This window comes from Megalobrama amblycephala, linkage group LG17 (genome assembly GCF_018812025.1).
Source record: "Megalobrama amblycephala isolate DHTTF-2021 linkage group LG17, ASM1881202v1, whole genome shotgun sequence".
Lineage (NCBI taxonomy): Eukaryota > Metazoa > Chordata > Actinopteri > Cypriniformes > Xenocyprididae > Megalobrama > Megalobrama amblycephala.
The window spans coordinates 12600488-12622625 of record NC_063060.1 but is presented as its reverse complement, the minus strand read 5'-3'; the positions used below and the strand labels follow the sequence as shown (position 1 = coordinate 12622625).

Below are 22138 nucleotides of genomic sequence, written 5' to 3'. Positions count from 1 at the left end.
TCCCTGATCAGAGGAAAACGGCACTTTAACCCAACAGAAACTGTGTCATGATCCTAAAGCGCTTCCTACATCATATGACTATAACTCTTGCCTGAAGACATCAGAAATGAGGACAAATTCCTGCCAGTGAAAGAGATGGTGGCTCAAAAATTGGTTGTACGTCTTTTCTGAAAAACATAATGCTAAATTCAAATAATAAATAGTATGTAACTAACCATGTGATTGATGAGTTAAATAAATAGGCTTATCAACTTTTAAAAGAGGAGAAAAGGCGTACCATCTTTTGTTGCCCACGTCAAAGACCGCAAGTCCAATCAAACTCACTTTTTTGACACAAAATAACAGATTTCTAAATTATGCAGGCATCAATATGAACAGGTTGCATGACATCCCCTGAAACCCATGAAAAACTACACAAGGAAATACAAACTTAATTAAATACTATTTCTAAAAATCTTAAATATTATTTTAAAACATTAGTAATATTATAATAAATGTGTTTATTGGTTTGATTTTAAGGCTTATTTGTTTTGTTTACCTTTGTACAATAACATTTTGTTACTCTGTGGGGTCGCCACTTAATTAGTTCACTTTCAACTGAAAATTACCCCAAGCTTTACTCACCCTCAAGCCATCCTTGGTGTATGGGTCAATTTTTATTTTTTTTTTGTCCAAAAACTTTAATATAATAAAAAACAAAGATATGTCATCCGAAGTAGGTAAACTAGATATCTTTTATCGAATCCAAAAGGTTTAAATTATATTTTGCTATATATAAAGGTATTTTAAAGATTTTGAAGTGTCAAAAATTCATTCGGTTTAACCGTCTAAAGACCAATACAGCCATATCATTTGTGATTAAAATATCTTAAAATGTAATAAATGTATATATTTTTTATTTTGGCATGATTTTAAAGGTCCAGTTTTTCGTGGTTTTTTGAAGCTTTGATTGTGTTTATAGTGTGCAATATAACATGTGTTCATGTTTTGCGTGTAAAAAAACACAGTATTTTTCACATAATTTACTTATCTGTATACCGCTGTTTCCACTGTCATAAAAACGGGCTGATGACTTCCTTGTTCTATGAAGTCCCTCCTTCAGAAATACGTAACGAGTTCTGATTGTGCCAGCGGTTCCTGTGTTGTGATTCGACAGCTCTGAGCGCACCGTGCCCGGAAAAGTCACACCTCTTACCATAACGTGGAGATGCACGCGCTCAGTGTTATTGTAAACATGTCTTTAATTTTACCCTATCAATTTGAGCCGGAATCAGACCCGGTGATTGGACTGCGGGATGAAAATAACAGCGTTTCGACGACATGGCGACAAACACACTCTACAAACGCAACTCTTGTGTATTCCTGTGGGCGGAGGTTAGTCAAAAAACTGTTTTAGTGACGTCATTAAAGAAGGAAGTAGAGGGATGTAGTCCAAACTGGCCGTTCGATGTAGGCGACTTCTGTTAAATAAAATATCTTGCTTGGCATTGAACTTTGAGCTTTAAAATTTTACAGATTTTATTTATACTCTAACAACAACATTACACACTAACTAAAGTTTGAAACATGGGATCACGAAGAACGGGACCTTTAAAACATCATATAACAACATAGTGCAAAATGGTATTAAAATTATGCATAGAAGTCGTTGCTTTGTTATGATAAATAATGTCCGGAAAAATGAATTTCATTGATGTTATTCGGAGTAACCAATATAAAGGGATCATTTTGGATCAAGTCATGCGGTCAATATCATGTGACAGGATGTGACATCATTCAGACACCTGCAAAGGACCAGATGGTCGTGAAGCAAAGTAACTAACTCTCTTTAAACTATTTGGAAAAATTCATGTTTTAACTTGCTCATACGCATGTCCCGAAACATCAGGTCATTCGGTCAACTGCTAAAACATGGAAAATGTTGTAATATTTTAAAAACTTGTACTAAATATAAAATGTTTTATTGACCTTTTGCTAGGTAGCTAGCTAGCTAGATATCAGCCTGTTAGCATTGTTTAAAATATCGTCATTCGGTATAACCAAAAGTGTCATTCGGTAAAACCGAAATTTTGGTTAAACCGAATGACTTTTTTGTTAATAAATTTTGTAAAAAATGACAAAAGACAAAATCTTGTAAAAAAATGACAAAAGCAGTGTTAATTGATTATAAAAAACACATTATCTCATTGTTAACACTTAATAAAACTTTAAAATTAATTATCTCTCCATTATGTTTTTTTTTTTTTTACACTTTTAAAAACAATCGTAGATATATTAACAAATATCCTGACGCATCCGAGCTTTACATTGGCAGTGAGCGATACCAACGAGTATGAAGCTGAAGAAACTACTTCCACCCACATCCAGCCTCCATGAATGTGTACTCCACACAGCTCTGGTGGTTAATAAGGGCCTTCTGAAGTGAATCGATGCATTTGTGTAAAAAAATATCCATATTTAACAAGTTATGAAGTAAAATATCTAGCTTCCACCCGACACAAATGCATCGCTTCTTTTCTGAAGACGTTTATTAACCCCCTGGAGCTGTGTGGAGTATGTTTATGATGGATGGATGTGGATGGAGACACTTTCTTCAGCTCATACTCGTTGATCCTGCTTAGTGCCTTTATATAGCTCGGATGCACCAGGATATTTATTAATATATATCCGATTGTGTTCATCAGAAAGAAGAAAGTCATATATACCTAGGATGGCTTGAGGGTGAGTAAAGCTTGAGGTAATTTTCATTTGAAAGTGAACTAATCCTTGAATGTTCTTGGCAGAAAACCATTAAAATTACACACTTAAAACATTTTTTCAGGTGCTGATTGTTTATTTTTATAAAAAAGCATTTATTTTCTGCCAACTGCACATTATTCTGCATAATCAAATAAGGGCTACTAATCAAATAAATAAAATGATATGAAATATTGATTTGACTTGAAATTATTTATGTCAGAAGGAAGACCACCGAGTGATCTGAAAGACATGACTCTAGCAAATCATTATATAAAAATATCTGAAAGCTACAATAGTCCAATCAGAATCAAGTGCTCCATTGAGCAGTGTAATAAAATGATGTATTACGAAGCTGGAAATCAGAGATTTGTTCTTTTTATATGCACTTCCATGTGTCCGCCCCCTTCCCCCATCTCATAAATGGTTTTCTGAGCAAAGCTGAAATTGGAAATCTAATAAGAGCACTTTTCATTGACAACCGCTGCTGAGGACTGAAGCTATTGGCTGCGTTACAGCTGTGAGAGTCAATCTCTTCAAGTGGAGTGAATGGCCACTGAGAGTCTTAGACAATACCACGCTGACAGAGAGACTATTTTAGCGTGGAGCGAGAGAGCGAGGCGTGCCGTGGTGGGCTGATTGTCTCTGACTCGTTGTGGACGTGCTCATTAACCTCTGAAATCTCTCTCTGCGGCCCACAATAGCAGGACTATTCATTCACTGACTGGATGGCGTGATAAATGAAGGGCAGAGATAAACAGAAAGACCGCGCTGCTCTGACAGGATGAATGAAGCTGCAATGTGTCCAATCAGGAGCTGAAAACAAGATGCATCTTCATTAAATCTGTAGTACGGAAAAACACTGGGAAGAAATTGGGAATAAACGGTAATGAATGGTGATTTTGAGAATGTAGGTCACTTTTTCTTTCCGTCACTCTCTATCTTTCACTGCATTGTCCTCTAAACTATACAATTCTTAGCTCCTTTATCCTTTTTGACCCTCACATGACAGATCACACACCCCACAGTATCTCCTTTTTCTGTGTGAGATCTCCGGAGAAAATGACAGTAGCTGAATACTGAATTAATCTTTTTCTAGTTTCAAACTCAAGTTATAAATAAATGAACAGTTAGGGGCAGTGCAAACAGAATGTGTTTTCCATTCTGTGCTGCTTTTCCATTGTTTTTCCAATGTAAACACGTGTTAGACGGACATCTTTAACCATTGCGCTCACGTCTAAAAACGTGGCGCTAGTCTCATGCTTTTAACAGCAAAAAACGCCTCCCTTGGAGTTAAAAATTTGAAGGGTCTAAAAGGACTATACCAACTATAAATAAAAGTCTGACCTTGTGGATTTTATCATGTAAATAGTCACATGATCACAGCTTGTTAAAGGGATAGTTCACCCAAACATGAAATGTCATCATTTACTCACTCTCAAGTTGTTCCAAACCTGTATGAATTTCAAAAGAAGACATTTTGGGCCTGTTTACACCTGCGAATTTACAGATCAAATAGCTATCTGATTTATCAAAATGATTCCATTTACACTTGGCCACATAAATGTGTCTCAGCAAAACGGAAATAAATCCGATCTTCAATTCCCGCGCTATATGCAGATTTAATAGTGTTCACATCACTGAAAGCAATTAGCTGCATTTTATTGATCATCAGCTAATTTCAACATTAAAGACTGCAATAGGAGAGAGTGCAGCAACAGCACTGCTAAGATCATTTAGTCTCATTACGTTTAATGAAGATGATTGTGTTTTGAGCGTCAGCGACTTTTTGTTTTATTTGCGGCAGTATTCACATCGGCTTGCTGAAGAGATACTTAGCTGCTCATCTGCAGCGATATGTGATGCAGTAGTGCTGTCATATCTGGCAATAACATGTTATTTAGCCTATAACACACATTTTTTTGCATTTTTGGGAGGAGTAAAATTGTGGTTTCAACATCCAGATGCATTTAGACTGGTTCAGTTTTGACTGGAATGCATCCCAGACCACCAGTGGTTTGAGTGATCGGATTTAAATCCGTCTCGAATGCCTTTCAGAGGGCATTTACACTTGGTCTTTTTATGATCGGATAACTATCCGTTCAGAGAAAATGCATGAAGTGACCAGGTGTAAACAGGCCCTGTGAAGAATTTTGGTAACCAAACAGTTGATGGGCCCCATTGACTTCTATTGTATTTTTTCCCCATACTATGGAAGTCAGTGGGGCCTATCAGCTGTTTGGTTACCCATATTCCTCAAAATATCTTCTTCTGTGTTCAAAAGAAGAAAGAAATTCATACAGGTTTGGAACAAATTGAGAGTGAGTAAATGATAGAATTTTCATTTTTGGGTGAACTATCCCTTTAATTCCAGTTTGCCGCTCTGGAAAATGATGTATATCAAAACACAAACACAAAAAAGCATGTGACCAGTGGAAAAACTAAGCTATTTTTTAAAAATATGTAACTGATTAATTCCATTATAAAAATACAGAGTAAAAAAAAGGCATTTATTACTGGTTTATGGGGTTTTTTTTTACCTCCAAAAAATGTCTGCTGCTGGTAAAAAATATTAAAATCATGTTACTTTATTGTTTGCAATTTTCTTTTGGGTCTTATTGAGCAACTGAGCAAATTTTGATTCTTTCTCTTTGTTATTTCCCACCGGTTACAACTGTGACCAAAAATACACCACATATACTTTCACTAACATCTTAAAAACTTTTCAGAAAAGGCATGGAGGTTCATTTCATTGGTCTATCCAAGGAGTAATATACACATGCTCACTTTGCGGGTAATAACTTGAGATCATTGTTGTATTGTTAACTAAAAATAGCTTCCAGTAATTGAAGTAAGCTGAAAAAAAAAAAAAAAAAAAAAAAAAAAAAATTAAACGAATGTTACACTTATACATGTTGCCTTGGCAACTAAATGAAATAAGTCATAGTACTAAAATTACTAAAACTAAAATAAAAATAAAATAAGCTATATAGACACTAAAAAACTAATAAAAAGGACAAAAATTCTAAAAGTAAAAGTGAAAATATAAAATAGCATATACAATATATAAATAATACTAAGGCTGCTTAGGATCAAATTGGTTAATTATTGATTGTTTAATTATTATTGTTTAGTGCTAGAACTTAATTCTGTACTATAAAACGCAATACTGTTCTATTTTCTAGATATTAACAGGCTGCGGGCAGTCTTTATCTGCATTAATTGTTCATTAAAGATCTCAAAATGTTTCTGTTCTATCTGAACTATCCAGTTCATCAAGCCACTGATCCAGTGAAGCAGAAACGAGTCTCTGCTAAACGTGAACCCGTTCAGGTACAGTTGGCTTTGCTTCTTCTGAATTTGCACTCCAAACGGTATTTGCTCCCCTGCACACCACTTTGTCTCAGAGATGAGCCTGTCAGACTCTCCTGCAGTGTGTGTGTGTGTGTGTGTGTGTGTGTGTGTGTGTGTGTGTGTGTGTGTGTGTGTGTGTGTGTGTGTGTGTGTGCTTTGCCCCACGGTCAGAATAAGCCCTTTTTCATTTACGAGTTATAAACCTCAAACGCAAGCAAAAACATCTACTATGCCGAAACAGACAACCTCTCTGCCCCTCTCATAAATACTTAAAAAAAAAAAAAAAGGAAAAAAATTAAAGTCAAGAACGTTTGGATATTGCTTTTGGGTGCCAGTGAGAAATATTCAGTTTTTTAATCTAGTTGTTTATGTGTGAGAGAGAAAGCACAAGAAGAAGAAAAATGAATGTGAGGAAAAAAAAGAAAGTGTGTGTGTGTCGGTGTGTGTAATTAGCACATCTGTTGCTAGGTTCCAGGTGAGAGTGGCACCTTCAAACATCTGGAGAAAGGGCTGCTCCATCTGCTCCAGTCCAACGCTCTCTGCCTCTTTTCTTCTTTCTTTCTCTCTATCTTTTTCTTTTCATTCTTATCCTGGTGTAATATGAAATATTAGCTTACATATTTTTGTCGTTTCAGTAGCAATAGGAATTGTATGGAATTTAATGATTCCAATTCCGCTAATCAGCGATTCAGGCTAAACTGGTCGCTCCATTGCCAGCAAGACAATTTCCACTTTCAATGCCCAGAAAGCTACTAAAGACATATGTAAAACAGTCCATGTGACTACAGTGGTTCAACCTTAATGTTATGAAGCGACAAGAATACTTTTTGTGCGCCAAAATACAAAACAAAATAACGACTATATCTAGTGATGGGCGATTTCAAAACACTGCATCATGAAGCTTTATGAATCTTTTGTTTTGAATCAGTTGTTTGGATCGTGTATTAAACTGCCAAAGTCACGTGATTTCAGTAAAGGAGGCTTCGTTACATCATAAGTGTTTCGAAATTTCAATGGTTCACCACTAGGGGGTGCACAAAAAGTATTCTCGTCACTTCATAACATTAAGGTTGAACCACTGTAGTCACATGAACTTTTGTGCGCCAAAAAACAAAATCAGTGGTTCGGAGCACATATCAAACTGCCAAAGTCACGCCCCCCAGTGGTGAACCATTGAAATTTTTGGCGCAGAAAGCGCGTTGTATTCTTGTCGCTTCATAACATTAAGGTTTAACCACTGTAGTCACATGAACTGTTTTAAATATGTCTTTAGTAGCTTTCTGGTCATCTGGAAGTGTTAAAAGGTTAGTTCAGTGGTTCAATATTAATATTATAAAGTGACGGGAGTATTTTTGGTGCGCCAAAAAAACAAAATAATGACTTATTTAGTGATGGACGATTTCAAAACACTGCTTCAGGAAGATTCGGAGCGTTATGAATCAGCATATTGAATTATGATTCGGATCACGTGTCAAACTGCTGAAATCACGTGACTTTGGAGCTCCGAATAGCTGATTCGACATGCTGATTCATTATGCTCCGATGCTTCATGAAGCAGTGTTTTGAAATCGGCCATCACTAAATAAGTCGTTATTTTTTTTTTTTTTGGCGCACCAAAAATATTCTTGTCGCTTTATAATATTAATATTGAACCACTGTACTCACGAACCGATTTAAATATGTTTTTAGTACCTTTATGGATCTTGAGAGAGGAAGTGTCATTGTTCCCTATGAAGGCCTCACTGAGCCATCGGATTTCAACTAAAATATTTTATTTTGTGTTCTGAAGATGAACAAAGGTCTTGCGGGTGTGGAATGACATGAGGGTGAGTAATAAATGACAGAATTTTCATTTTTGGGTGAACTAACTCTTTAAATTGATCAGAAGTAACAGTAAGTACATTTCTAATATTACAAAAGTGTTTTCAAATAAACACTTAACTTTCAAATAAACACTTAACTAAGTCTTTTAACTTTTGGTTTATCAAAGAATCCTGCGCTGTGTCCAAAATCGCATACTGTATAGTAGGTACTACATTTGGTTTTTGAAACTTACTTTGCAACCATTAAAAAAAGTATGTTCTATATAGTATTAATGTGGGTAGTATCAATGAAATTCGGACGTACTACATCCACCATATTGTCATGTGACCTATGACACTTCACTGCCATTCACTAATCCTCTCCCGTGGCCTCATGGGATAGTAAAGCGCCCATTGAATGTGTACTTCAGAATCTCGCCTGAAGTAGTAGGTCATCTGGGTACTTTTCACCTTTGCCGTTTTATGAATACTATGAATTCAGACATACTACTCTGCTCGCATACTGTTTTTCGCCTACTAGTGGAAGTAGGCATATTCGGACTCAGCCATGGTTTCCACAAAATATTAAAGGGTTAGTAGTTCACCCAAAAATTAAAATAACGTCATTTATTACTCACCCTCATGTCGTTCTACACCCATACGACCTTTGTTCATCTTCGGAACACAAGTTATGATATTTTTGATGAAGTCCTATGGCTCAGTGAGAGCAAAGCCATTCAAACTCAAGGTTCATAAAGGTACAAAAACATATTTAAATCAGTTCATGTGAGTTCAGTGGTTCTATCTTAATATTATAAAGCGACAAGAATACTTTTCGTGCACCAAAAAACCCCCCAAAATAACGTCTTTTCAACAATATCTATATGGGCCGATTTCAAAACACTGCTTCATGAAGCTTCTAAACTTTATGAATCTTTTGCTTTAAATCAATGATTTGGATCTTAAATGCCTAAACTGCTGATCACGTGACTTTGGTGCTCCGATTCACTGATACAATTCATAAAGCTCCGAAGCAGTGTTTTGAAATCGGCCCAGATAGATATGGTTGAAAAGTCTTTATTCTTGTCGCTTTATGATATTGAGATAGAACCACTGAACTCAGATGAACTGTTTCAAATATGTTTTAGTACCTTTATGGACCTTGAGAGTTTGAATGGCTTTGCTCTCTATAGAGGCCTCACTGAGCCATCGGATTTCATCAACAATATCTTAATTTGTGTTCTGAAGGCGAACAAAGGTCTTACGGCTGTAGAACGACACGAGGGTGAATAATAAATGACATTATTTTTTTTTTTTGGGTGAATTAACCCTAAGCAGCGCAACTGTTTTCAACATTGATAATAATAATAAATGTTTCTTGAGCTTCAAATCAACATATTAGAATAATTTCTGAAGGATCATGTGATTATGGAGTAATGATACTGAAAATTCAGCTTTGCCATCACAGCAATAGAAAAAATGTATTAAGAGAAAGCAGTTATTTTAAATTGTAATGATATATTTAACTTTTTTTATATACCAATTTACTGTATTTTTGATCAAATAAATGCAGCCTTGTTGACCATAAGAGGCTTCTTTAAAAACAACTGAAAAATCTTACCGACCCCAAACTTTTGACTATATAAATCTTTGTATTTTCTTGCTGTTGAGAAATGTCTTAAAACATAAGTTTAGCACAGAAAACACCATCAGACTATTCTAATATGTTGTTTCATCTTCATCAAAAGTCATTAATGCATCCAAATGTGATGAGAATAATTTTGCTGCAGTATTTCTTCTGAATAAGAACAGATTTCTCATTTCTTGTTTTAATGTAATGATTTTTAGAAGTAAGGAGGAGTATGTGTGGCATATCAGGAGGTAAACTGAGTGAAAGCTTGACAGACTTTCTATTTTGACTGACCTCTGACCCCGATGACCTTTTCTCCTTCATCAATGACAGAATGACTAATTATGCAAAGCAAATGAAAATTCTAGAAAAAAAAAAAAAAAAAAAGGCAGAAGGTGCAAACAAGATCAGCAACATTTCATGATCAGGACAGCTGGCATCAAAATAACTCCAGGACACACGAAAACAACTTTTTTTGGGGAAAAAAAAGCGGATGATTAATGGATGACGTAGAACTCTCCCACACACACACACACACACACACACACACACACACACACACACACACACACACACACACACACACACACACACACACACACACACACACACACACGTAACACAGAGTGAGCAAACAGAAGAGCATCCCCTTCCTTTATTTTACAAGAGTTTTGTACAGTCCAAACAGCTGCTGTGTTTCTAAACATCACCAATTTCTGAACAGCGTATAAACAACACAAGATATCAGACACAGGCAGAAACAAAAACCAAAAAACCCTGTACAGAGTCCTGTAAACAAACTAACACAAAAAATACAGAAAATCAGACACGAGTCCATTGGAAACTCCATATCTCTGCCCGCTCATGACCTCTGACCTTTAGAACACCATATGAAGATGGTTGCTAGCCTAGGATACACACATAAATAAAAGAACCTGTGTCAAAGGCGCCACGAATTTAGCGCTTCTTCATTAAAATTGTTACAATCTGACATTTAAAAAGGTGCAAAAGAGGTTTTGTTCATTTGAAAAGGTTAAAAAAGGGGTGAATGTACAAAACAGGATGAGCAGGGCAAGATCAGGAACAAATTTCCATACTGGATACGGAGGAACAAAGACGACAATAAAAAAAAATATTTAATTGTCTTGATTGTTTAGTCGTGTCGTACTGAGGCTCTTTTCATGTTATCATCTTGATATCCTTTCACACACACACACCAAACGCACCCAACCATCTGTGCCTGGGCAGTAGTGTGTGTTGCGCACCATGTGTCCCACTGTTATGTGTCAAACGAGCATCGGCTGGCTCATATGGCACTGCCCCCGCGCAAGTACACACACGCACACACACAGAGCGCTGACCTAGCCTCTTACACTCCAGTCTCAGAGTGTCTCAGCTCAACGGGAGCTCTTGATTCAAAGCCCAGAACTATCAGAGACTCAAAGTTCTAGTCTGAGAACTCCAAACACATCACTCTCATGCAGATTCACCATCTCGGCAGCTGTTGGGGGCGGAGCTGATATGCAAAGAGGCGGGGCTTAAGTGATGCTTGTGGCACGGGCTGTAAGAGTAGTTAATGACTTTTTACTTAAATGATCAATAAAGTCAATCAATCTATCTAAAATGTGCTCCAGAGGAGTGTGTGGCTGTTTTTGAAATGGAATACTAGTGTACTGCATATTATGCAGAGTTATTTTAAATCCAAGTCCCAATTTGATAGTCTGAACAAATTATATATATATATATATATATATATATATATATATATATATATATATACACACACATATATATATACATATTATATGTATATATTATGTGTATATATTATTTTTTCCACTGGGGGCCATATGTACTTGTACACAATAAATGAAAAAATATTTATAGCTTCAATATAGGCTATATGTGCACAGATATTATACATTATTCATATATATATATATATATATATATATATATATATATATATATATATATATATATATATATATATATATATATATGAATAAAGTTCAAAAGAACAGCATTTATCTGAAATAGAAAGCTTTTGTAACATTACTGTAAATGCTACCGTTCAAGGCTTTTTTTTTTTTTCAATGGATCAAAAGTGACAGTAAAGACATTTATAATGTTACAAAAGCTTTCTATTTTAGATAAACACTGATCTTTTGAACTTTCTATTCATCAAAGAATCCTGAAAGAAAATTTTACACAACTATTTTTTCAACATTGATAATAATATTGTTTCTTGAGCAGCAAATCATCATATTAGAACGATTTCTGAAGGATCATGTGACACTGAAGTAATGGTTCTGCTTCAGCTTTGCAATCACAGGAATAAATTATATTTTAAAATAGAATAGTAAAATAGATATTTTAAATTGTAAAGATATTTCACAATATTACTGTTTTTGTTGAATTTTAGATCAAATAAATGCAGCCTTGGTGAGAAAGAGAGACTTTTTTTTAAAAAAATATGTGTGTGTGTGTGTTTGTATGTGTATGTACTAGGGGTGTAACGATACACTCATGCCATGATTCGATATCACGATACAATATTATTGTGATACTCCAAGACATACGGTAAAAGGTTAACAAAAAATGCACCGTTGATTAAAATACTAAATTTGGTATTACATTGGGGGTGGAAATGAATAGGCTTGGACTTGGTGCTGGTAACCCAATGCACAGGACAATGGTGACATCAGAATAAAAATAAGATATGAAAATTCATGATTCTGAAGCTGAAAATACAGAATTATTTTAGACGAATATGCTTGCACTCTGTCACTGAGTGCATAAGACATTTGGCATTACCAGGAGGACCCACAAATATTTCCCCCATTGCATTATTATACATTATATTCAACATTATATGTGACCCTGGACCACAAATCATAAGGGTCAATTTTTTGAAATTGAGATTTATACATCATCTGAAAGCTGAATAAATAACTTTCCATTGATGTAAGAACAGGACAATATTTGGCTGAGATACAATTATTTTAAAATCTGGAATCTGAGGGTGCAAAAAAAAAAAAAAAAAATCAAAATATTGAGAAAATCGCCTTTAAAGTTGTCCAAATGAAGTCCTTAGCAATGCATATCCGCTCACAAAAATACATTTTTGATATATTTATGGTAGGAAATTTACAAAATATCTTCACGGAACATGATTTTACTTAAAGGATTAGTTCACTTTCAAATAAAATTTTCCTGATAATTTACTCTCCCCCATGTCATCCAAGATGTTCATGTCTTTCTTTCGTCAGTCGAAAAGAAATTATGACATGGGGGTGAGTAAATTATCAGGAAAATTTTATTTAAAAGTGGACTAATCCTTTAATATCTTGATTTTTGGCCTAATGATAATTTTGACCCATACAATGTATTGTTGGCTATTGCTACAAATATACCTGTGTGACTTATGACTGGTTTTGTGTTCCAGGGTTACATATATAGTACTTCAATGTAGTACTGACATTAAAACTTGAATTTTTCTCACACAGTAATTTTCAGTTTGGGTGAACTATACACAATGCATATTGTTGCATTTTTGTATTGCGATATATTGTGACAATATATTGTTACACCCCAAGTGTGTACACAAGCTATACATTTTTATTTCATTCCATGTGTATAATCACATTGCTAGGTTTTTCATACACACACACAGACGTGCGCACACACACAAGGGGCCTTGGCAACCCAGCACACATACAAACATACATACATACAGTGCATATTATACATACTACAGAAATGGTAGTATGCTAGTATGCCATTTAAAACACAGCCTCTGTGTGTGTGCATTTATACATGTTTCAGGGAGGAGGGAAGACAATCTTTTTGTCTGAACTTTCACACAGTGCTGTGGCCTGTCAATACAGGGGCAGCTGGTGTGTGTGATGAAAAATTCAGTGTGGGTCATCTGGGAGACAGGAACTCACACACACACACACCTGGCAGGCAGCAGTGGGTCGTGGGTTCTGTGTCTGTGTGTGAAAGAGCTCTGAAAATTTAATGAGGAGCATCAATTAATGACCTGCTATCTGTGACCCCATTTCCTTTCTCTCTTCTTTTCCATTGAGTTTTTGGGATTTTCTCTTTTCACTGGATTCCCAGGAGACTCACTGTATTTTGTACCTAGATTTGTCGAGTTCTTCAAACACGTGACTACGTCCGGTGGTGTCGCTAGGATTTCTGGGCCCCCTGTACTCAGTCCCTTTTTTCCCCCAAAACTAGCGACTCCCCTGACTACATCAAATACAAGTTTAACGGACAACTTTTACCTGATGTGTAAGAATGAATCGGATAAATCTTAAAAAAGCTCTACTTCACAAAACTTCATCAAACCTGTGCAAACTGCGAGTTCTACATGGTTCTACAGAGGAACAGGCTGATTGTCAGAGCATGAAGGTCTTCACAGCGAACCAAGAGACTTCTGCCTCTAGACGCACCCATGAACCGATGTCGGACCGGGCAGGACCACTGTGACCTCATAAAGAAAAGGCACTCGGGGAGTCTGTGTACAAGTGGCACACAAATAATTGTTTGTAAGTGAGCCTTTGTTTGTGATTGCCTCTTTGAAAACAGGAGAAAGGGTCTTCCTTATTTTCTCATGATAAAAACGGGCGCGTTTTCTCAGGTGTGTGTATACGGCTGAGTCGGACAACCTGGGCAGGAGACGGTGGGATGTCCTGTCTGTGGGGCCCTTTAGAATCCTGCGATTCGTAGTCCAGCCGCATTGATGGGGCTCTTCCTTTCATTTCCTGTTCCCTGCGTCTCTGCTCCTGTCGCAGGAGCTCCTGGGCCTCCAGAAGGACACGTGCATTGTAGCCTCCACCCACCGAAGAACCGCCGGCTCCTGGGGGAACAGAGAGGCCATTCCTGCAGCCGTGACGGGGAACGGTGCGCGGGACTGAACGAGGTCCCTGGTAGCTGGAGTAACGCCCGCTGTCCTTAGCTGCCTGGAAACTGTCTCCGGCTGGACACGCCCTCTCCCACTCGCTCTCTGTCGCTGGGGTGGGCGTCTTACGAGGGTGGCTACACACGGGGAGAAATGAGAAAGGTGAGAAGCTTTGTGTATATGTTCTTAAAGACATTAATTGTTTGTTCATATTGAAACATGAAGCAGGGTGGGACATATCAAAGAACTAATATTTTTTTTAAATAATTTCTTCATAATAATCATGAGGAGGAGGAATTTATTGGATGATTTTTTCAAAATTTTTTTTTTTTTTATACATTTTTTTAATTTATTCAATATTTTTGCCTATTTTGCTTAAAGGGTTAGTTCACCCAAAAATGAAAATTATGTCATTAATGACTCACCCTCATGTCCTTCCAAACCCGTAAGACCTCCGTTCATCTTCGGAACACAGTTTAAGATATTTTAGATTTAGTCTGAGAGCTTTCTGTCCCTCCATTGAAAATGTTTGTACGTTCACGACTCCGCTTCTTCTTTCCTGTTTTACGGCGTTTGGCATCCAGCTTATTGGTGCATTACCGCCCCCTTCTGCTCCGGAGTGTGGTTCACGACTCTGCAGTGACGCTGCTGATGTAAGACGCTGCTGACGTGTTATCTGGTGTGCCAGAGCTTCGATTACAGTCTGAGGCAGACGCACGCTGTATTCAAGCTATTCTACGTTGTTTGTATTCTGGTATTGCTATATTTTTTAAAATGGTGCATAAGCGTGTATGTCGCGGATGTCCTAATCGCCAAAAACGACGACGCAAAAGTGCATTACCAACGCTGACAGATAAAAGGATTCAATGGAATCAATTCAATGGAAAGGATTCCGGAAGAGAAGACAATGCTGAATAAAGTCGTAGTTTTTGTTATTTTTGGACCAAAATGTGTTTTCGATGCTTCAACAAATTCTAACTGACCCACTGATGTCACATGGACTACTTTGATGATGTTTTTATTACCTTTCTGGACATGGACAGTCTACCGTACATACATTTTCAATGGAGGGACAGAAAGCTCTCAGACTAAATCTAAAATATCTTAATTTGTGTTCGAAGATGAACGGAGGTCTTACGGGTTTGGAACGACATGAGGGTGAGTCATTAATGACAATTTTCATTTTTGGGTGAACTAACCCTTTAAAGAGAAATAATATAAAGTTGCTAAAACTGAATTTTGTGATTTTATTGATGTACACTAGCATATACACTACCATTCAAAAGACAATGTTTTTGAAAAAAGTATTTTATGCTCACCTAGGTGGCATTTATTTGGTCAAAAATACCATAAAAACATTAATATTGTGAAATATCATTACAATTTAACACTATTTTCTATATTAATATATTTTAAAATATCATTTATTCCTGTGATTGCAAAGCTGCATTTTCAGCATCATTACTCCAGTCTTCAGTGTCACATGATCCTTCAGAAATCATTCTAATATGCTGATTTGGTGCTCAAAAAACATTTCTGTGCTGCTTACATTTTTTTTGTGGAAATCATGATTCATTTTTTTAGGATTATTTCATGAAAAGAACAGCATTTATTTGAAACAAATATTTTGTAACATTATAAATGCCTTCACTGTCACTTTTGATCAATTTAATACATCCTTACAGAATACAATTATTAAAGGGTTAATTCACCCAAAAAATTTAAATTCTGTCTTTTTTTACTCACCCTCATGTCGTTCCAAACCCGTAAGACCTTCGTTCATCTTCAGAACACAAATTAAGATATTTAAAAAATGAAATCTGAGAGTTTTCTGACCACCCCATAGACTGCAACGTTATTACCACTTTCAAGGCCCAGAAAGGTAGTAAAGACATCGTTAAAATAGTCCATGTGACTATCGTGGTTCAACCTTAATGTTATGAAGAATACTTTTTGTGTGCAAAAACAAATAATTCATTCATTCAACAATTTCTTCTCTTCGCTATTCACGTGAGAGAAGACACTGACACGGAAGAGAAGAAATTGTTGAATTAAGTCATTTTTGTTAGTTTTTTGCGCACAAAAAGTATTCTCGTTGCTTCACAACAATACTGAACCACTGTAGTCACATGGACTATTTTAACGACGTCTTTACTACCTTTCTGAGCCTAGAAAGTGGTTATGACATTGCTGTCTATAGGGGAGTCAAAAAGCTCTTGGATTTCATCAAAAATATCTTAATTTGTGTTCCGAAGATGAACAAAAGTCTTACGGCGATGGAACATGATGGTGAGAAATTAATGTCAAAATTTGAATTTTTGGGTGAACTAACGCTTTAATTTCTTTAAAAATCATACAATCTTACAGCTAACAGACATGGACTACAAACTACAAAGCTTTTGCAGTCATGGCCTAATGGTTAGAGAGACAGACTGGTAACCCGAAGGGTGCCGGCTTGATTCTCAATACCTGCACGAAATGACTGAGGTGCCCTTGAGCAAGGCACCTAACCCCCAATCGCTCCCCGGGTGCTACAGTAAAATCGCTGCTCTGGGTGTGTGTGTCAACAGTTTGCAGAGTATGTGTGTTCACTGTTTACTACTAATATATGTGCACTAACTTGGAATGATTAAATGCAGAGGACAAATTCCGAGTATGGGTTACCATACTTGGCCTTCACATGTCACTTTCATTTTGATTTTATGAGGTTGTTCAAGTGCGTCACCCAATAAATAACAACAAGCACCCTTTCAATACATTCCAAACAACAAACACGTACCGTGGCAGAGAGCTGTACTGTCTCTGAGCATGTGTGAAAGCATCTCTGGCTTCCTGCCTCTGTAACTGCACCTCCACAGACACCGAATGACGGCCAGATGAAGCCTGCGACTGTAACAGAAACAAGAGTTTTTACCATGTCAATTTAACACAAACAGGTAAAAGTTTAGCAGAAAAAAACTTTATGGAGTTATGGAAGGAACATTATGAACATACAGACACTTAAGCTAAGCACTTACCAGGTTTCATTGATGTTATTTTGTGTAGAGGTCTGTGACATTAGTGCAGAAATGAGTGTTTGAATGCAACATTATTACCAGTCCTATGACCTTTAGCACATTACTGCGGTTAATGAAACCATTAGAGTAGATTATAACACATAAAATATTCATGGAATTGGTTATTGCTCTTCATAACAAAATTACAGCTACATTACAATAATTATTATAAAATTATTATCCATTATTCAAATGACCACATCATTAAAAAGATTTATAATTATTCCAGATCTATTTATCTCTATATTCTGCTTGACATTAATTTTCAAAAGCAAACTACAAAAGTAAATATCTGATTTTACTGGTTTTGCATTTATAAAAATATATACTTCTACAATAAAATTCTACTTGAAATATTAGATAATTATAAACCGTCATACATTTTTAATCTCCTGTGGTGCTAGTTTTATCCCTCTAAGATCCAGTGACTTACAGTGCTTTTTATTTATCGGTTTATGTGATCCTTGGCAATCAAACCCATGACCTTGGCGTTGCGAGCGACACGCTCTACTGGTTGAGCTATAGGCACTCGCCTACATACATTACGCACACAACAATGAGGCTGGAATGAGGACGTATAGCAGATGTTAGATGAACGTTAGATAAATGTTAGCTGGATGTTAGATGAACATTGAGTGAATATTAGTTCATTTTATGGTGAGGGGGATTTGTAGTGATAAAATAATGAAGCACTTCTGTAATGTAATTCATTAAGAAATCACACACACACATTCACACTTGGTCGGCACAGAACATAAGGGTGTAATTATAAACAATAAAAGACTCATTTAACACCACCTCTCTCTCACACACACACACTGACGGCTTTGTTCCGCACTCAGAACAGTGTAACTGCGGTAAATTGCTCATGACCCATAAGAATCCATTTCTTTTATGGCAACATTTACATTGAGTTCCCTGCTCTCGTCACGCTCAGTCAAACAGACGAATGCCGTCCCAGGCATGCTCAATCAAGAGCCGATCCACACGGAGAATTCCATTAACTCTAATGAAGGAGAACAGCATGCTGGGATTGATTGACACAGCTTGCCAGCCGTGTTGCCGTGGAGACAGAGGTGTTGAAGGATGAAGGATGTGTGGAGCCGGGTCATTTAGCCCAGTTCATTAACACGCAAGCACACTTCACTGCCTAAAACAACATCAGTGTCACAGGAACGTACAATTTGTTTGCTAAACAGATTACGGCATTAAAGGTCTGATACGAATGCAGTAACGGTATATGATTTATAACAGCCAATGATGTTAACGTTGACACACAAACACTCGTGAAAAATGGTTAGTGGTCAGGAAAAAGTGGAGATTTTTCCGTTTGTTCTCACCTGTCATCTCTTGGAGAGAAAAACATGTCTGAAACATAGCTGAATTTGGCTAAAGAAACAAAATGGACTCATTAAAGAAAACCACCCAACTTTATTCTGTTGCCTTTTGTTTTACAAAAAATTTTTAGGCATAGTAAAAAAGGGCTTAGATTTATCATGGGGATTTTGGACGTTTGAAAACTGGGAAAAATTTGGGGATGAAAAAGGGGAAGGGAAAAGACATTTAAGACGTTATTTAATACAGCTACATGATCACTACCATTACAAAGCGAGACAACAAAAATAATTCCATACATTAAAGGTGTTTGAAAAAGTTAAGATGATGAAAAATTTAAAAAGAGAAATTTACATTAAGGAAAATACACATAATACCGTATGTAACAGTTAATTGAAACTCTCTCCCTGGAAAGATGATTACAAATGAATAATGTTAAAAACATCCCACACAGAAGAGTATCTGAAATGGACAAGACCCCTTTTTAAAGAAGATGATCTTCAAGTGCAACTCATTCCTGACTTAAAGAGACAGTTCACGCAAAAAAGAAAATTCTGTCATCGTTTACTCATGTTGTTTAAAACATGTGATGTCTATTTCTTCTGTGGAAGACATTTTAGAACTGTTTTGCCCATACAAATGAAAGTCAATGTGGTCCATAACAACTGACCTTCATTTTGTATGAACAATTTTGCGTTCACAAAAGAAAATCAGTCATACAGGTTTGTAACGACATGAGTGAATGATGACACAATTTTCATTTTTGAGGTGAACAATCCCTTTAATAGGACCTTGTACATAATTTTATAGGCATAAGAGGTTTAAATTTATCTGAATCCAGATCAACATTTTGAGTTCACACTCGATCCAGATTCTAATGATCTGGATTTTAATTCAATAGCTTAAATACTAAACAATTTCAGTCTAAAACGTTGATTTTTTATACTCAGACACACATACACTCTTTCATGTCACACACACACACACACACACTCAGCCAATCACAGTTCTTGCCTTAATTCATGATCTGCCGAAGTCATGGTTGCGGTGATATGGTTGAACAGATGAGTGGATGGGTGAACAGTCCAGATGGATGAACACATGGTGATGTTAGCATTGTTAGCAGATAATGTCAGTGTCAAAAATGACATGCTCCTGCATGCAGTGGTCTCAGGTTAGCAGTTAGCATTATCCCAGGCCTGAAGGTCATGCACGTAATCGCCCCAGTCCTCAGACTGTCTTGTCCTTCCTGGGAGTTCCCAGAGGCCATGGGAGTATGTCCAGTGTTCATGGGTGCACATACACAGCTCACACACTCACCCAGGGCTGCTCCAAGCTGTAGGAGCGGTGGTGATCATCTGGCTCCACCTCTTCTAGCCTGACCTGCTGGAACTCCTGGCGTAAGCGCTGAATTCGGTCGTGGTTGCTCGGCGTCAGCCTGTTTGAACAGGAGGAAGAGGTCACAAGATGAGACATTAGAACATTACATCATAATCCGTTTGATCCTATACTCATTGGTATGACAGGTGTTGGAAGTGCAACCCTGTCTAAAAGGTCACCTAGTTACGCTCCACTACCTTCATGAGAACAAAGGTCAAGGTGTCACACACGGTGCACAGATGGTCCAGATACCTAAATGGGCAACAGACATGGTCTCTCTAGGCTTCTATGGTCCACAAGATCAGATCAGGAAAATCCGCAGAAGAATTCACCAGACACGGTCAATATACTTATAGTTCAGACGCGCATATGTGTGCTTGTGAGAAGGAACCAGACAGATTTCCTCTTATTAAAATTCCATGATCACATGTTGAGTGTGTTTACGATATAGAAGATAGCAACTGGGGATTTTTACACATGAGCAGATGTCCAGTTTAAAACACACAGATGCAATATAAACTCTGTCATAGGAAATGACTGAAGATAATTTAAGAACGCAGACTAGCAAATATGCTTGTCTATAGCGTATACATATATACATTCATTTTATGTGTGTGTATATATATATATATATATATATATATATATATATATATATATATATATATATATATATATATATACACACACACATATACATACATATGTGTGTGTATAAATAAATCATTTTATATATACATTTATTTATATTTATTAAGACTTCAGATGCAAAAGCCTCTAAGTGCGGTCTGAAATTTTCTTATAAAATTAGCATTTTTATCAAGCTTGTATGTTTATGTTCAGTTATTTCACTGACATGACAATGAAAAGGACCTATTAATTGCCATTAAAGTGAAATTACTGAACCTAAACATATGAGCTTGATAAAAATGCTCATTATAGAAGAAGACGGGACTTAGAGGCTTTCGCATCTGAAGTCTTCATATATATATATATATATATATATATATATACACACACACACACACATTATATATATTTATACAACAGTTCTGTCTGGTTCTCGAATCTGATTGGCTGATAGCCATGCGATATTTCAGTGATAACAGCACTCCTACTGCCTTTTCACCGTTTGTATCACTCCGCTTGAAGTGACCGTCATGGCGGCCGATCAAATCAACCGTAATTTTTACAAATACTACTTCTTGTACCACGAACTGTAGTTTTAATAGTTTTTTAGGCGAGAATGTAGTTGTTTAGACCTGAAATATGTGACTCATATTTAATAACAGCGCCTATTTTACAATTTGTTTTGACGTTTTCGGAGATGCGAGCTCGAGTGGGTCAGCGGCCGTTCAGTGCTTCTGTAACCGCCGAGAACAGCTTCATCTCGGCCAGTGCCTCGGGGATTTGCCGCTGGATCTTATAGTGGTTAAACATGAGACATAATTCAATTTGAGTACATAGAACGGGCAATCTTTGGTCTTATTAATCTATTATTTGTTCCAGAGCAAGTCGAATTGTGCTATATTAAATTTGATGATAATAAACGTTACGTTACATCCTTATATAGCACATTGGCTACAACTAGACGGGACATATCAGACTCTTCTCCGCTACGTAATATGTAAAACATTAAACTTTATAAACATATGGTTTTTTTTGAGTAAAGAAAACGCTTTACAATTTTTTTTTTCAAACATCAGATCTTTATTTACCTTTGCATTGCACAGAGGAGATGTCCAAACTGCGTGCGCACTTTATTCAGGAGGTGAGGCAGATTAATGAGGTTTGATTGACAGTTTGAGGATCCAATGGAGTTAGGAGGTTTTGTCACAAGCTCTTTAAAATCCTTTTCATTCGTTAAATATTTGTAAAACCCACATACAAGCGTAAATGGTGACCTAATTTTTTACTAGTGCTTTATGTTTGACTG

General features: G+C 36.6%; 1 protein-coding gene across 4 annotated transcripts in view; it reads right to left on the bottom strand.

The window, feature by feature from the left end:
- Positions 1 to 12852: 12852 nt before the first annotated feature.
- pard3ab (par-3 family cell polarity regulator alpha, b) overlaps positions 12853 to 22138 on the bottom strand; it is a 123752-nt gene continuing 114466 nt past the window's right edge. For 2 of the 4 annotated variants that reach the window (XM_048163365.1, XM_048163367.1), the window contains 3 exons: positions 20143 to 20260; positions 17211 to 17320; positions 12853 to 14568 (listed from right to left, as the gene is read on the bottom strand). In XM_048163365.1, coding sequence (XP_048019322.1) covers positions 14142 to 14568; positions 17211 to 17320; positions 20143 to 20260 — 655 coding nt within the window. In that variant the 3' untranslated portion in view covers positions 12853 to 14141. The remainder of the gene's footprint in view (positions 14569 to 17210; positions 17321 to 20142; positions 20261 to 22138) is intronic. The other 2 variants (XM_048163366.1, XM_048163368.1) reach the window with 1 other exon arrangement.